Genomic DNA, 18413 nt, shown 5'->3' with positions numbered 1-18413 from the left:
TCCCAGTAAAACAAAGTTCAGCGGTGTATCCCGACGAACCAGCCGCCCCCCTTCCTCCTCCTCCTCTTTTTATAGTATCTCAACTCCACCGTTTCCCCATTACGCTCTTATTACCTACTCTGCTTGGATAAGCACAGCCAAATAACACATTCTTCCCTCAAACATAACACGCAGCCGCCTGGAAAGCTCATTAGAGGCACTCACAATTTAACACTGCAAAACAAAAAAAGATTTGAGCCATCAGTGATGCCAATAAGGCTTGGGAACTCATTCTCAGAAACACCCAGGCACATTTTTATTGGACTTTGCTTTAAAATGGAGACGGATCTTCCACACTTGGCATGTTTTCAGTCAGAGTTATCAGTTATCTCCAAGGCGAAAGCCAGTCCCTCTACTTCCTGTCTCTATCTGTTCTCTTTCACCTTTTTATACATCTGACTCTTTAGCCTCATATTTCGGTCCACAGCGCGGTCCACAGCGCGATTCCCATTTAGCTCATTTTTGGGGTGTGTCATCCTTCTGAGTCCATCCCCACGCAGCAGGCTCTATGTCGGTCGCCGCAGTCCTTGGTAGCTTTGGCCTTTCCTTTCAGAAGGAACCAAATGAGCTCCTCTTCATTCTCCTCCGCTGTTCTGCCCCCCCTCCAGGGGTCGAAGCCACACAGAGAACTCCACCAGCAAGTTGCCCGTCTCCCTGCCTGGACAACTCTCTGCATCATCTACCGCCCTTCACTCCCTTTTGCGCTCTTCGTTTTTCTCACTTTCTCTTATGCCCTTTTCTGCTCTTCTGTCACACATTTCACGTCTCTGCTTCCTCCGTCAACATTTTCCCATCTATTCTTCTCAATCTTGCTCTTCCTGTATTGCTGCTTTGGTGTTCATATCACATATTTCTTGTTCTGAGGTCTCTGTGGACCTGGCAACAAGCGGAAGGGGTGAGAGATTCACTGCCTCGCAAATGTATTCGCACCCCTTGAAGATTTCTCTTGCTACAACAGCAAGCTTTCAAATATTTTAAATACTATTTATATGAGACACAAACACAAATTACTGGATAATTGTGAGGCGTTTTTGACATTTTTTTAGAACTAATGCAAATCTGTGATGTGCATTTGTATCCATCCCGTTTTAATGGGATTCCCCTAAATAAAATATGCATTTGTGTGAATGTTGTCCAAGAAATGACATATATCAAGACACTCTCAACTTTTTTTTGTTTTACATCGACTCCAATCCAAGTGATAATAGTGATGGCATTGCTTCACCTGATCCAAACACTCATTATCTACCAGAGTAAATTTTTTTTGCTTACACTGAGCTAAAGGGCAATCGACTGTCAGGGGTGTGAAGGAAGCTTAATTAACAGAAAAACAAAAATCTATTTCTTGGATCTTTTCCATTCTTGACAAATATGTGCAAACGTATGTAATGTTACTGACAGCTGTATCTCTTCACAATGTGTTTTCCTAAGGAAGAGCTAACCAGATTAAACTGGCAAAAAGGTAGAAAAAAAAAACAAAACTCAATGATCAAAAATCACTTTAATGGATAGTTGTGCATTTTTGTAATAAGGCTGTATTCAAATGGTTATGGGGGCTTTATGTCTTCTGCAGCGGGTAGTAAATAGCAGTTTGATTGTCTAAATATAATGGCAGACACAATAATATCAAAGCAGTTTGTGTAAAAAATTTTTAAAAAATTAGCAAAACAACAATGAACAGCTATCATATTTTGATTTTCTACTCTGATTTTATTTTTCATAAATATGTTAGTCTGTCTAAATGATCTGTTCTCATTGTTTTTTTTTCCATTTTTTTCAAGACAGTCGTCTCCTTTTCCATTTTCCTGTGGAAATGATTATTTCATGTTTGCATTGACAAGTTATTTCTAACTAAAAGCTAGTTAAAGCTTCCTAGGTTTGGACTTAATTGAACCTCTTTGACATCGCTGTAGTTCTAGGAAGGAATCCCTTAAATTTGGTGTTGGAGTCTCAAACTGGCTATTATATTCAGGCTATGGGACGGGCTGATTTATATTCATGCTAAATGAAAACATAACTGGTTAGGAACCGAGGCAGACTCGCAGCACGTGCTGGGAATCGAACCGGGGACAACTGCGTTGAATACTGCGGCCTCTGAATATAGAGGTACACTGACGTACACTGAAAATAGAAGAAAAGCCTGAGTTGGACGGTTAAATTTCACATGACAAAAAACGTGCCATTTCACCTCCTTCCTCCACAATCATGAAACCAGGACATTTTGGGAACTCGTTAAAAAAATGCCTTTTAAAAAATCCCAGCGGTTCACACAAATTTTTTGAATTCATCTGTTAATTAAGATCGATCCATTTCTCCCAGACCTCCAACAGATCCAACAAAAGTTAAAACAGTCTTTTTTTTTTTTTTTAACCTTGCTTTAATGCTGGCACTTTTTACTTACACTTTCTGGCAATAGGGATTGCAGGCAGCGAACTGTTTCAGGTGTTATTTCTGTCGTCTCGTCCTTCCCTCAAACACATCCCGAGGTGTGCAATTTTACAGAGTCTTTGGTGCTTTTTGTTTCAAGACACCTTAATCATTTTTCCATTTGCTGTGTGTTATGTCTGCCTTTTCTTTGAGTTCGTATTTTTTATTTTTGTACAGCTGCTCAAATATAATCCATGTTTGCTGTTTCAAACTGTCAGTGTTTGTGAACGCATCATCCTGATGAGTGTTTTTCTAAGCAGCGCTGCAATCTGGAGTCGCACACGCCGTTCAAAATAACAGCGCCCGGCAATATTACGAGACGGCAACAATAGTGACGCAAGTCTTAATGGTTCACAACCTGATGAGTGATATTAAAAACAAATACCAGGGAAAAAGGTGACAATAGCATATTTTTTCAGGTGCTAAACAGATTTTTTTCATTATCGTTCAAAATTTTGGATTGTGTCATGGAAATTATAATGAAAACTGATGTTTTTAGCTTAGCACCCGCAATATTTCATTAATTATTTTAAAAAATTAAACTGAATCAACTGTGGCAAAGCAAATACTAGCATATCACATTGGACTCAGCAGCTAAACAAATGCATCCGTCACAAACGATCACAAAACTAAATGTGAAATTGTTTTTCTTGAGGTATTGATTTTGGCGATTCCCACTGTGCAGGTATTTTCTTTTCTTATCTTCTTATACCCTTTTTTTGAGCTTTCATCTCTTTTGGAGGCTGGTGTCACCTGGTTTTGAAAAGTCTGCCCCAATAAAAAAAAAAAATAAAATGGCAGAAAGAAGCCAGGATAAGCAGTGTATGAATTGACAGATGGTCGGTACGAAAGGTCTTGCGGCAGTCAGCACATTTTTGTTATGGTTTTTTTCATCTGGGAAAAGTGGGGCTTCAAACAGACAAAAATGCAAAGGTGTGAAGAGGCAAAGGGGCAAAATGACCAGCCTGCGGTGACAGCAGCAGCATTTAGCAAACATAGACGACTGACTCGGTTCATTTGTGCAGGGAAACGTTTGACAAACCTCATACGCGGATCGGAAGTCGGTATTGTGTCGATATTGTTCAAATGAGCAACACAGCAAATTTCCACACACTTGAAAGTTAGAACTTGATGTGATCCTTTAGCAGCTACCAGAGAAAGTTATTTGATTAAATATTTGTGCAATATTTTGAATTTGCTTAGTACACTAAATTGTAAGCGCATTTGATTGATCTGAGTAACTTAGAACTATTATTTGTGAGTCTAGCAACTAGATCAAAACTATTTGATTTATTTAGCTGGGGTTTTCTAGATATGTTGCAATGTATTTTTGAATTTAATGTTTTTGTGAGATTGTTGGAGTACATGATGTTATATTACTTTTATGTATTCAAATAATATCTTATATGTGACTGTCACTTTAAGGGAAGGTTTGACAAGAAAGTGGCATAGGAAATATGTTCAGGGAAATTCAGTTTTCCAAACTGCTTATATTTAACGTTCTGTTGGTCAGCAGGAGTCAAAAATCGGCAGGAGGCAGACAAGATTATTTCCAAGTGGCTATTTAGACTGGAACAAACCCAGGAATTATTTTCAGTATGCGCGGGGAGCGAGCGATTACTGGCTGAGGGAACAATTGAAGCTGATGAACGGAAGTCGTGGCAGCTGACAGATGAGGAAAGGTTAGGAATGACAGAATGAATACCCGAGAAAACAAGAAAAAAAAACAAACGGAGCACGAAAGGATTCACCAGCATACTCAAAGAAAAGTAACTCAGTAGAGACGTTCGGATAACAACAGCAAAACACAGAAGCAGTCAGAATACAAAAACATTGAAAATGACCAGCAAGCTCAAAGTACAAAGGATCATGACAGAGCACTAGCTTAGAGCAGGATCCAGCTTAAAATAAATCATGAAAAAAAAAAACTCTCCCAGTAATGAGGTGAAGTGGAGTCTTGGCTTGAACCTGGCCCTTATGCCACAGAACTAGATGATGTGTTTGAAGGAGCATGTGTTCATTTGTCAAACGAAAAGACGAAAACGAGGGAACCGGCATACCGGATTGTGAAAAGACAAAAGCCAAAAGCGATTGGAAGAGTAGATCATGTGATTAGTGTCCTCCTTCGCGCGTATTCATGCACACATGCTCTTTTGTGTCCGTGCATTCCGCAGGGTTACCGTCAACCTGGCCTCCCGATGATCAAAGAAAGAACAAAGCAGCTGCGCGCTATTAAATATAAATGGCGCTGAGATTAAATAAATTCCCTCCCAACCGATCCCTCTTTATCTTTGTCCTCTCCCTGGCGTTCTGTGCCTCTGCCAGCTGCTGACACTCAAAAGCATCCAGTTGCAGCAGAAGTAGCTCAGCCGAGTTGCCGGAGAACATCCTGGGGATGACGCTCTTCCGTTCTGCCGACCTCCAACACACGCCGTAACGTTTTAGGCCCAAATCTGGTTCTGTAGTGTAATACAGAGTTGTCTGCTTTAAACGGTCTGACCAAGTCTCGGCAGTCTTGTTTGAATAATCGCCCCAACCCCTTCCCTGCAATAGCACATTTGTCTTAAGAAGTGATGGTTGTGAGAGGAGCTTGTGATTTAACTACTACATTATTTATCCCGGCCAGAAACACCTCGGACCAAATATGTCGACCTACGGGTTCGCTACTGTGAATAAAAAGAACAAGCAAATGTTAGCATTTTGACCACAGGTGCCTGCAAGTAGAGGAGAACGCTGGTTAAAAAAATAAGACCTGTGAGAGCCATCGACCGAGGGGATCCATTTCAAAGGTGGCAGCTATTTAGCGCTCTACACTCTGCAAACAAATATTAGGCAAAAAAAAAAAACCCACAAAAAAAAACAAGAAAGTTAATTGTCAGACTCCAGGGAGACGCATGCTGACATCTGCAATTTTCTCCGAATAACAATCATTTTTCAGACCACTTTCTGTGGGTTTTGTGAGAGTTGAGTTAATCTATGTTTACTATGTAATGACCCTTTTTGACTCTGCCTTGGCAGCTTTTGATAAATGAGGCAGATTTTAAATGTCACAGTTATCAAGTGTTTCTCTCTCTCCCTCTCTCTCTCTCTCTCTCACCTCCTCTCAGTGGAGTCCCTCGCATTCTAGGCTGTAATTAAACAGGTTCCCAAGCTGCAGCATTTTAATATGTGTGTGTCAGTGCAGCGAGCAGTGATCACAGATGTTCGTCACTTTACCTTTGGAACTCTAAGTCTGTTCATTCATTCACTCACTTTACGAACAAAAAAAAAACAGCCGTCAGAGCCAGGATCAAAGTTTTGATTATTGTTTAAAAAATCATCATGATTATTAGTCTGGACCACCTATATGAGTGCATGTCATGATTCTGATTCTGGAGACGATAATCCAGTCTCAGATCCAGGAAGAACTGTAACGGTTGAGGTGATGTACTAGTCTTACGTAGCCTTAGAGCTTCACTCTCCAGGAAACGAGTCACTGCTCATCCACATAGAAATGAGTAAGTAGAGCTGGATTGGTCTTCTAATAAGCATGTCCTCTGCACACCTTCTAAGACAAGGGTTTCAGAAATGTCTGACAGAGAGAAGACCTTGGGGCAGAGTCAGGGCTCAGTGGGGAGATTACATCTGTGCTGAAAATAAAAAAAAAAAGAACTTTGCAACATTCCTTTATCCAACTCCCCCCGACCCACTGATAAGCTGAGGGAGGTTGCTAGGGAGCGGGAGATATGTGCTTTAAAATGTTTGCATATGTGACCCGGGCTGAGATAAGCTGTAGAACACGGGTCACCGGGTAGAAAGATCCGCTTTCTGTTTCTTTTTTTTCTTTTTTCCATTGGTCTGTTTTCACCAGAACATTAGAAAGTTGAGTGCAATGAATGCAATTCAATCAATCAATCAATCAAATTTTATTTGTATAGCACATTTCAGCAAGGCATTTCAAAGTGCTTTACATCATAAACACAAGAAACAAAGTCATGCAACATATAATAGACAATACATTGTTACATATTACATTTCAAATGAAACTCTAAACAGGTGTGTTTTTAGTTGCGATTTAAAAGCAGTCAGGGTTTCCGCTGTTTTACAGTTGTCTGGAAGTTTGTTCCAAAGTTTTGGTGCATAGATGCTGAAAGCTGCTTCTCCTCTCTTGGTTCTGGTTCTGGGGATGCAGAGCAGACCAGAACCAGAAGACCTGAGAGGTCTGGAATTAACGTCTAAAGGCAGGTAAATTGGGTGTAGTGTTACTTTTTAGGAGCTCCTCTAACTCTTAAAAGCAAACTAGATGAAATATACAAAACAATCTGTTGATGTAGACGGGAAAACTCATAACTGAGATGCTTTGCCAGTCGGTACATCTAAACAAATACTTTTCGGGCATGAAACGGGCTTCACTGCCTGGAGCTTCGTTTCTCCGGTGACAACTCCTCCAGAGTGCATGGTGTTATGTCATGTCCTGTCATGTCTTGTCTTGTTCAAGTCACACCAATGGCTTCTGGGCAGGATTGAAACTTCTCCAGGATTGCAAGATATTTGTCACACCTGTTTTGGCAACCTCAGCAGGAGGTGCAAGAGCTGCCCGCAGCAGCGCAAGGAACCGAAAGTGCGGAAGTCGTACGCGAGGCGTGAGAAGCGTTTGGCCATAGCACTCCTGTTTTGGACGTCATTTTGCTCGGTCGTTACCGGCCTGCTAATGAGTGTGTTGATATCATGCCACATGCTATGGGATATGTACTGTGTTTCTGTGAATACTACAAGACGAGTGAGAGCTGCTAGATTTAGACATAAAAGAAGCATGTAAAGGCTGAACGGGGACAAAAACTTCAGAGTTTTTTACTGTTGCTCTAATTTTGCCTCTGTGTTGGCTCCTTTTCACTCTGCAGTTTGCAATTTAGTGTATCATAACATTGAGTTACCTCACCTTAATTATAATTTCCAGGCCTCTGTGTGAAACTTAAAGCCTTGCCTTCACACTAAATTTACTTTTTCCAAACACAATAATTGCAAAAGTTGAACTTTTGCTGTTAGATTCAGTCAAAAAATAAATTGTAAGTAAAATAAAGAAACAAATAGACTCATATAATTAATAAAAGCTAAGGAAGTTCTACTGTGAACTTTTGGGTTGCCAAAATATCATGTACACCATGTGATACTGATGAAAATAAACACTGTTGGAGTTGCCACCAATTGATCTGATGACGTACCCTTCATTAAATCACCTCATGCTGGAAAGTGAAACTGACATATTTACCTGCTTTCTGATTAATTTAGCAAATGATGCTCTGTTCACTTGTGTACTTTTAGAGAAAACAAAAATCCATTAGATCAACAAACAGTTATGTACATCTTTTCAAGCTTTGCACCATAAAGACGCTGCAACTGGGGAAAAAAAACAAACAACTGGGGAAAAAAAACAAACAACGGCCTTGTAAAACATTGCCATAGAGGGTTTTCATCTATGTATGAATTTGCTCAGATGTCCCGTCTCCCTCCAACAAAAAGGCATGTTGCTGTTGTAATTACTCGGATGATTCTGCGTTAACAGTAGGTCACCATCAATCTGTGGCAAGGTCCATTCAGCAGCCTCCATCTTGCCACTCGTGTGTAGCAACATGTTTGCAGATTGGTTAAGAAATCACAGGCGATATAGGCTTTTTTTCTAATAAATATTTAGAACTTTTGAACTTGCACATTTGAGACATGCTCAAAGTAGTTTGCAGATTTTGCAATTTAGCAAATTGCAAAACCTGCAACTTAACCCTAACCCTAACAATTACTGCAGCTGGCAGCAATTGTTCCACTCCTGCCCTCCCAAGTCCCTTCTGATTCTCCAAACTGAGATTGCTCTGGCAGCTGTCCACTCCAGTTAAGTTGTGCACTGCTCATAAACACTCTGCACAACACTACTTCAAAACAGGAACTATCTCCTTAACCTTGACCTTTATGTAACATCTACTGAACTCAAGATTAGGATGCTACTCTTTTTTTATTTTTAGTTTTTCACTTTTTATTTTGAAGCTTTAATAAAATCCAGCGTATTGTCTTCTACTTTTCACAGCCCTCTTCAGGTGGGAAGTTTGTTCACCTTTATGAATATCTCCCTCAAGAAAAAACAGAAAGGCGCTTACCACTAAAAAGACGTTCGTTCATCTTTCCTTTGCTGTCTTATGATCCCTCCTTTTGTCATCAGCCTGAATCACTCTATTTCACTCCTCCCTCCTTGTCCTTTTGCCCTCATCACCAAAAGGGAAAGTACATCTTTATCATTATCTCAAGCTGTAGCGCAGCGGCAGACTGTGCAAACTGAGCTGTAAAACATTTGTCATTGCTTTCATGTACAATAAAGTCAAAATCTAGACCTTTTGAGACGCGTGAATTCGGCAGCTGGCAGCAATTGTTCCTGCGCAGTGGCTTCATCGTGTTTGACTCGTTTACGCCGCGTCTAATTGCATCCGTCGTAAATAATGTTGATGAAAGGGAAATTATCTGTGCTGTTTTCTGGTATGATTCAGGATTCTAACCACAACATTACAGTAATAATATAATATATTATAATATGTGGCTTGTATATTTCTAATGAAGGAAATGTTTTTATGTTTAAAGGTTTAAAAGGAAAAAAAAAAAGAATCGTCTGTAATTTAATATCTGACGAGATATACATTTTGTCCCAGCTAGAACAAACATTGTGGTGCATTGTGGGATGAGCACTCGCACACTTAGGAGTTATATATATCTTCTGCTTCGATCATTATTCAGTTTATACCAACAAGCTATTATAGCCAACTGAGCTTACCCTAGTGTCACAGCACCGCTGCCAGTCTTTTTCTATGTCCTCTGCAGAATCATGTTGTTGTTATTTGGCCTCAACACTCACCTATTTCACGTGTAGTTGTTCCATTCATAATGTGAAACCTACTTTTGCAATAATCCAGCCTATAAAATTTGACATGTTTGAGTAAATTTTGTTTTAAAAGTCCTTATTATCTCTTGTTCAGATTCATTAAGCATTTAAAACTCTCTTAATATCAGTCCAACCTGTATGTGCTGTAGGATGGCTTCTCTTATTTTGAAGATCAGTTTTTTTTTATTTATTTCAATTGTCCATATTGATCTCCTATATCAGAATTGCATAAGACTGACACTCTTACTTTAAAGAGCAGTGGAGGTTTCTGTGGGCGATATGGGCAACCGCACAGGGCGGCATCTTGTGGGGGCGGCTGAGTACAACCAGATCCTTTCTAAATGTCTGCATTATGCATGAGTAATTTACATAAAATTGTACTTTTAAAACAAAACAAAATAAAGTGTTCATATTGGAACGATTTTTGAACCAAGACATCTTAAACAAGCAACAAGATTTCTAATTATTTTTTTTTGTTTTTTTGCACTAGATATAACAATGTACCTCACATTTCAAATCCAAACTTTTGCCACTTTATCACATAAGTTGACGAGTCTAGATATGACCAAACTGAGTATTACAACACTCCTGCCACAGTGATGCCCACTAAGCAGGACCAGTGTAACTTCTCTCAACCTAATGCTCTCATCTCAGTAGAACAAGGTAATCAGATCGTGTTTCTCCAGTCCCTCCAGTCTCACATCGTTACAGTCCCAGGCAAATCAAAACCTTGTTTTTCAATTAACCCAGTTTTTTTTAATCTGTTGTAAAATCTTGAGTTGCTTTGTGTAAATGGGGAAGCTCTTATTTTACCTGCTAAGTTCTTTTTTCTCTCCGATTGGATTGTCTTGTTTCAGACTTTTAATTTTCTTGATACCTTCTCCGGCAAATATTAGCATTCACACCTTTATTCAAGATTTCCTTAATGTGTCGAGCTGTTCTGACCTCTGTTTTAGTAGTTTTAACAGACTCCATAGATTTTTTTTTTTCCTGCTTTGTTTGCCCGATGCAGATCAATAATTTGACCTTTCTGAAACAGAGGAGCATGTTTTCCCCGACCAAAGAACGTGGATTCTAACAAGGAGTAAAAAGCTACCCATGGCTTTACTTTGAGTTAAACAACATCTTGGCATCTGAAACATAATAATCACTGCTGTTCTTTTCTAATGGGAGGCTCTTGTCTATTTGCTTAGTTAAATATAGGTTGTGACCTTTCTCTGGGCAGGCAGTGTAAACATGCATTCTTTTGGATGTTGTGTGATGGAAAGATATTTATCTAATTATGTCACGGCAAGACTTTGCAGTGGTCTAAATTTACATAAGCGTCCTGAGGTTGTTCCAAAGAAGAAAGGATGTAGCATAAGGTTACATCAATTTTTCATGCTTTTGTGTCTTTGATAGGTTCGTAAAAACATGTAGCATTTATCGCAATATTATCTACAAAACATTTTGAACCTCCTAGGATACCAGTTGCTGTTGTTTACCCCATAAGCATAGTGATTTTATTTTAAAGTGCATTAAGTGCAATTGGGAAGTTAATCATTCATTCATTGTGAGCAGAAATGTCAACATATTCTACTAGGATTTTAGGTGACAGACCAACAAGGCAGTACCTGTTTGTAAAGAGGAAGAAGAAAGAAAGGTTTTCAAACAAAAATCTGAAAAACATGCCTTGAACCACCTGAACTGTTGCACTCATAACTAAAATTCATTGCAAAGTCACCTAAATAGACCAGGGAGCAGGTCAGACTGAATATTGGGCAGCAGCAATATTCCAAGTTGTAGTTGAGCCCAAAACTATTCAGAGACAAGGCAAAACGTAGGAAGAAAAAAATGTTAGTCAGTTAAGTTTAATGTAGAATGCAAAATCACATAACTGCACAACATGAAAGGGCCACCGTTTAGGAAAACAGATCTCTCTGACGATGCAGTTAACTATTTCTAACCATTTCACTAATTGAGGGAAAAGCTTTTACTTTAAATATCAGCCAACTCATTGCATGTGTCCACTCCGAAGAGTCTCTTCCAGTCTCAAGTCAGAACATCAAGGCGCTGCAGTTTGTCTGTGTCACAATGTTAGTGATATTAAAAGATTACTCCAAATCTAAATTTGTAGCAACACATGGGAATTAATTGCTACTTTTTCCTTGTCTTATCATAAAAGATCCACGAATGCAGGAGGCTCGAGGGGCGTGAATACTTTAAATGTAAACAAAAAGAAGTTAAGTTTCAAAAGTTTTGCTGCTTCCCAAATTGCCAACATTGTTTCCCTGCTTCCCGGTTGCTTTCTTTCTCTCTTGTGAGTGAAAACACTTCTTCATTTATTTATTTATTCTCCCTATTATGGAAAGGAATATATACGTCTCTTTTCTTGACTTTCATGGCACATAAAAGACAACACAAATGAAAAGTTCCTTTCTATTGGGAATACGAAAGTGCAGTGCAGATTAATTTTGAATTGGAAGCAAATGAAAATGGAAAATATTAAGGAAAAAAAATGCCGCATTTTGACAGCTATTAGGAATGAATTTCAGCGTTGCCTTTTGCTGGGACAAAGAAAATAAGGCTTTTACTGTTATTAGCGGTAATTTTGGTTATTTCAGGGTTTTGCTGGAAAACCCACTGAGCACAGCAGCATTTGCTTCCTGATTGTGATGCATGCTCCACCAAGGTGCAAATCAGTTCACTAGCTTCGGCACTTAAGTTCAAATCAGAAGTTGTTCAGAGCGAGCACTCCCATGAATGCTCAAAATGACATGTCCGAGGGTGGCCTTGGCTATGAGCTACCGGATCTGGAAAAAGCAACATAATTGCAGGCAATGAAATCCACAAGTTCTGCTCGCTTTACATCCACTACAGAATTACTCAGTGGGGTGAGAGAAAGTCAACCAGCATAATGCAGAGTCCTGCTGCCTATACTTTTCCTGTCAAACTGCTAACAAGCACAAATGATTTTTTAATGATAGGCCCCTCTATCCCTCAAAGCTGTCTACTCGCAAGCGGTTGTACTCGTACACACATGCCACGACGGTGCGCACGTTCACTCCCACACATGTACATAATGAATTTTTATCCGGGGAAGGACATTTGGTTTAATGGCTATCAGCCACGGCTATACCCACACATGCTGCTGCATAGGTGTACGGTTCCAACAGGACGCTTCCTTCTTTCCCCCCCCCGTAGCGTCGCTTATTTCTCTGAGATAAGCGTGTGATGCATGAATACTCCGAATGATGATGCGTCTCAGGTACAGAAGACGGAAACATTAGTACTGGGGAGATAAGCAAAAAAAAAATGTGTCTGTGTGCATGTCCTCCAGAGGTAAATAAACGTAAATACAAGACTCATAACGACTAGCGACTCCTCCACGTACAGAAACATGAAAGATTGAGATCTCTGCATGCTAAACATTTCTTCAAAGTTGTCTGGAACATGACCTATCTTTTTCAAAGGGGCTATCAGATTACAAACACTCGTACAATGACTTACAATGCATTTTAAACATTGCTGCTGCTTATTCCCTTTCATTATGATGAAAAGGAATGATGAAAGTACAATGTTTATATTACATAACGCAAAGAAGAGTCATATTTTTTCTCAGCAGAAACTATGCTGTGTTATTGCAAAAGTTATTTTTTTCTGCACTGTTTTTTTTGTTTCTGGAGTGTTTGTGTTACTGTGCAACAATGACAAATGAAACTATATTCCGTTTTTATTGTCCTACATGTTTTATTCCAAAGTTTCAAAGCTTATTTCCACCGATCGTAACCAGGCGTTCAGAAAAACCACAAAGTTTCAGCCCTCTTATGGATTTGTTCGGTTTTTGTCATTTTGTCACGTGTGAATGCAGCTGGCCACTTCTTAAAATTTTACATCATTCAAAGCACACCTGTTTAAAAATGTGCCTTTTAATTGTTTAATTTTATTAAGTAAAACCGTGCAATGTGTATGTTTAGGAGATTTTCTTTTCTTTTCTTCAGCAGTTTTGATTAAACTGTTAAGTCCTAAACAGAGAGCTGGCGATAAAGCCAAAGAAAGTGGTACCGTAACTCCACCACATTTTTGCTCTCCTTGCAAAATTCCAACAGTTTCTGAAAGGGCTTTCCGGCCAATAACGGGGGGTTTTACGGTAATTTCACCCCCATTAATCTGAGGGCCACTCTCTTAATAGACAGCAAAAATAACTTGATAGGTATCAAAAGTTCGAGTTGTTATGAATAAACGGGCAAATATATTTACATTTAAAGAAGTGCGTACAATTAAAGTAAGCAAATCTAACAAAAACAATATTTCTTGTGTGGGGAAAATTTGCTCTCATTTGGGTTTGCTGACAAGAATGGAGAATACCAAGGGTGTGTTGGACTCTCCCTGGAGACACAAGAATCTGATTGATGCGTATATTTTTCAACCAGCCTCAAAACCGCTTCACAAGAAAGATTGAATCACGCAAGTCGCATAGCAAGTCAAAGATACCTGTTGATCACTTTACTCATTTATACAAACATCTTAAGAGTTTAAAAAAAAAATAGTAGTAGTAGTGGTATTACCCTTGGCTCCACAGAGCACCTTTAGTGCCTAATTGCTTGAAGAGCCCTCACAACTGGCCACCATCTTTTAAGAATAATCACCAGCAAATTAGGAACTCTGCTGACAGCAGAACTGACTCTTTGCAATCAGGCACAAGCTGAACTCCTGCTGTTTTCAAACTAGCGCAGCTTTCCTTTACTATAAATCGTACATCACCTGCAAACCAAGAGTGCGTTCTTAGCACAATGAAGGCTGCCTGTTTCAATTCACACCAAATTATTTGTTCGTCGAGGCTGGATGTTCCCTTCATTCAGCTCTGTTTTTTTGTTTTTTTTCTCTTCACTTTGTTAGTTGGTGTTCAAGTTGGAATCCCTCGTAGTTAAGTTATGTTGCACAGAACGTCTAATGTAATATAGCAAAGCTTTTGAATAACATTTTTGCTGGAGTTGCACGTGTGTTTCACGATGCCATTTTTATCTTTCATTATTGTGAGTCGTCTGTCTTCATGTGCAAATGCAGATGCGTATTTTGAATATTTACAAAAAAAAAGTAATCCTACCACACTTAAGGTCATGTAGTATATAAATACTTTTAATCCTTTTTTTTACACATAGGGTAATATATACATAACTTTGCCATTTTGGGACAGTTTTCTGTTTCATTCCAACCCACCTCCTGGTTCTGTTACTCTGTTAGGCTGAACATTTTCATACTTTTATTTCATTTAATAAAACCTTTTCTCAATTTAAATTGAATGATTGTGCTAATTACTATCTTCACACGTCTCTGTTCTCATTTCAGCGCACACTGATAATTAGTCCTTGACTCAATACATTTCTGTCAGGTTGCCATCTTTGTTTTCCAGTGTTTAAACTAATATTCCTTGACGTTACCACATTTCTTTTTAGATGAGGTTCTGTTTATGTTTTGCACATTTCTCTTTTTTCCTTTTTTTCAAAGTGGCGAATATCTGCCGAGATGTTTTAGGTAGATTTTTGGCACTCATTTCTTTTATTGAACAGTAGGGAGACAGGAAATAGGGTGGACATGGAGCAGGTGGACAAAGATCGGAAATTGAACCCAGGACGACAGAGTCGTGGACTTCAGCCTCTGACATGCTGCATGTTCTCTACCAACAGAGCCACCCGGGAACGCCGTCTCCAGATGGATTTCCAACATATTTTAAAGTCTGGCAACTTAAATCCGCCCGCCGTCCTAATTGTTTCCCGGAGATTAAGAAATATTTAGGGAGGTTCAAGCAGAACAAAGGTGAAAGATATTCCTTTATCTTCGAATCAGCAATTACTAAATTAAAACAATATGACACTAATTATGATAACTTGCCTTCTGTGAAAGGTCAGATATTTTTAATCTTTTCCACGGACGTGCTTGCTCGTATGACCTGAGGATTTTAATTTACTCATCAGAGGTGTGTTCAAGTTAATCATTATTAAGCACTTTTACTCCTATTAGATTGTGAGATTGCCTGACATTTTATTGGGAAAGCGACGAGGAAAACCGACGTATCAGGACTAAACTCAAAGAAACTAAGTCTAGATAAGTAGGCGGGGCCTTGCACATCTAAACTGTCTGGACTCTATGAATCTTTTGTGACCGAACAGCAGATGTTTTTGCCTTTCAGAGCAGCATTATGAATTTTCCAGGCACGTCGTGCAATATTACAGGACAATCAAGCTACTGTGTTGCTTTCAGTTGTAAAAATTATAGAAATTTGACTTCACAATTTGACACCTCGAAATTGCTGTTTGTCTCTTCAAGAGCCCACTACTCTGTTTTGATTGCGTCCTCCATTATGCCGTTTCAAACCGTTCTTAGGCGCGTTGGACTGAGATCTAGTCCCGGTCTGAGTCATTTTCGTCTCAAGGTAAATGTATCCTTGAGTGTGTCCTGCCTCCTTCATCATGCAGAGCACCAGCCTTTTGAAACTTGTTGGTAAAAAGCTGTGGGGGAAAAAAAAAAAAAAGCTTAAAGGTTTAGTTTACGGAAAGAACAGCAATTCCAACACAATGTAGATGCAATGTGTTGCTTAAATGGCAACTAAAGCGCTCCCAGGGTTCAAAGGACAAACATTTAGGCACATGTGTGACGTTAGCAGTCATGATCTGATTAGAATGCAAAGCCATACTTTCCTCTCTCCGCATCTGTCATAATATCGTGTAACAAACATGCGATTGGTTTTCTATTTGTAGGATAACTAAGATAGATTTTTGTGCCCACTCCAACCCCTCACACAAATCCATCTTTCTTTGAGTACATGCGATGCTGAGCTACATCCACTCCAGATGCTGATGAGGAGGGATGGGATTTCACGTGCGCAATCACTGGGATGCTAATTCTACAGAATAAATTCCCGTGGGATGTAATGTCAGAATCATGTGGCAAACTGTACGAGCAAATGCAAACAGCATGAGAATGTCTTCGTGGGACAACTTAACATTTGTTTGAACTGTCTTTAGTCGCAGACGGGGCTGTCTTCAGAGAAACCAGGGGGGACAACAGTCAAAGGTCTGGGGTCGGTTGTGCTGATTTCAAGTTTTTGTAAAGTTTTAGCCTGCTTATCGAAAAGGAATATTGTCTCAAAATTTTGAAATGTATACAAATTGTAGCCAAACTTTGTTTCCCCTCTTACACGATAACTCACATCTTTCAAAGTGATGTTACAGCTTTATTACAGCCAGCAATAAGTAAAAATCTAAACGAGAACCAGAGTTATGGTTTATGTAAAGGAAAAAAACAAAAAAACAAAGCATAAATCCAAACACATTTGTTCAAGTTAGGCGTTTCATTGTGATCTCGTTTTTATTTTTTTATTATTTTGTTCTTCATCTTTTGATTTTTTTTTTTTTGCATATTCTTGCATTGTATTGTTCTTGTGAAGTCTCTCTGATGTCTTTCAAGGGGCTAACAAACAAAATGCATGCCGAACCATCTTTGTGAAAAATTATATTTTCCCTGTATTAAGCTTCTTACAGCTCTTCCTTTGACTTTCTTTTTTGAAAGCCTTACTGACAGTGAAAATCTCACTTTGAGTCCTATTCCCTCCGGAACAACTTCCGCACAGAAGAGCGTTGGCGTCAGCATCAGCCTAGCCTGCTGAGGTTTGACACGTTCACTGACAGGGAGGAAAAAGAAAAACATTTTTGCCTTTCAGAGTGTCTAATAATCTCTCCATTCCAGTCAACAACCGCATCCCAGCTGTGAAGGTGGGGTAGTTTGGTTCAAGATATGTTGTCAATTGATTTTAAACAACCCATGTTTTCTACTCTCTCAGGCGTCCTGGAGTTCTCCCCTGTTCTTCTTCGATATCTTATGTCAGGTATGGGCTGTAGTTAGACACCGCGGTGTAGTGTCCCTATTTACCATGTAGTAAAGAAGTCTCCTTTTGTTATCACTGGTGATAAGTGGGAGGAACATACAACAAAGAAGCAAAGAAAAAGAGAATATTGTAATATTCCCTCATGTCTTGCGATGCTTGGACTTCTTTGCACTGTAGCTATTTGGACGCTTGGCAAGCGGCGGCGCATTCACTGTTTCCACCTGTGGAGCTATTCACTCGTCTCTGCTCTCTAGTCTGGTCCATCTGTTTGCCTGAGTAGAAGTAAAGGGCCTTTCACCAGCTCCCTGGCTAAGTTTCCTTTTCAGCGCAACGCGGGAGCTTCAGTATAAAGAGGGAGCGATGAGGATCCAGGAGACGACACTCATCTCTCTGATGCGTCTCGTTGGGTGACTGCGCCCGCACGCCTGACGGGTCGCAGTCAAACCGAGCCGCACAGCTGTGCGATCCCCAGTGCTCTGAATCGCACGGCGCGCCTCCGCGATGGCAACCTCTCTTCATTCGCCTCTTTCTTTGCTTTCCCTCACAAACTGCTAATGAAGTCAATCACAACTGCTTTTCCCCTGATCCTTTTACCCCGACAGCTGATGGTGTGCGATTGCATCCACAATACTCTTTTAATTAGTATGGAGAATAAATTGGTTGAGCATGCCTTTTTTCTTAATTGCTTTTTCCTCAGCTTGGATTTAATTGGGCTCCAGTGCTGTTTATTGATCTACTTTGATGTGCTTTAATTTGGATAATTTTATATATTTATTTTGGATGTGACAAGCCAGTTTGTCTTGAGGGGGCGGGGGGAAAGAGAGCGATGGGCTCCAGGGGATGAGCGCCGCAGCGGACTGCAAGCCCCGGGGTGCTTTGTGTGTGATGGCAACTAGGTGGGGAGATGATCAAACCCTGAAGGCAACTAAAGCGGCTCCACTACAGTCCAAGAGGACTCAAGTGAGCAGCTTTTGATCTCGCATCAGCTGCTCATAAAAGCCGGTGTGGATCAGGAAAGCGAGGGAAGCAGGTTTTCAAAGCCAGCCCTAACAGGCCTGCAGGCCAGTACACATTTCTTCCAGCAGCTAGCTTGAATTTTGTGCCTGATTCATGCTGCGTCATCTCTCCCCCTCCTGCCTGCCACAACAAAGCCCAATTTTCATCCTCCGCCTCCGTAGTTTTATA

General features: G+C 39.9%; 1 protein-coding gene across 2 annotated transcripts in view; it reads left to right on the top strand.

The window, feature by feature from the left end:
- Positions 1 to 18413, top strand: part of tenm2a (teneurin transmembrane protein 2a) — a 272708-nt gene that overhangs the window by 74016 nt on the left and 180279 nt on the right. Inside the window, exon 3 of one of the 2 annotated variants that reach the window (XM_055034285.1) lies at positions 17184 to 17228. The exons of the other annotated variant lie outside the window; for it this stretch is intronic. Coding sequence (XP_054890260.1) covers positions 17184 to 17228 — 45 coding nt within the window. The remainder of the gene's footprint in view (positions 1 to 17183; positions 17229 to 18413) is intronic. 2 annotated transcript variants of the gene reach the window in all.

This window comes from Poeciliopsis prolifica, unplaced genomic scaffold (genome assembly GCF_027474105.1).
Source record: "Poeciliopsis prolifica strain line A6 unplaced genomic scaffold, Auburn_PproV2 SCAFFOLD009, whole genome shotgun sequence".
NCBI lineage: Eukaryota > Metazoa > Chordata > Actinopteri > Cyprinodontiformes > Poeciliidae > Poeciliopsis > Poeciliopsis prolifica.
The sequence above is the reverse complement of the archived record's forward strand: the minus strand, read 5'-3'. Positions and strand labels throughout refer to the sequence as shown.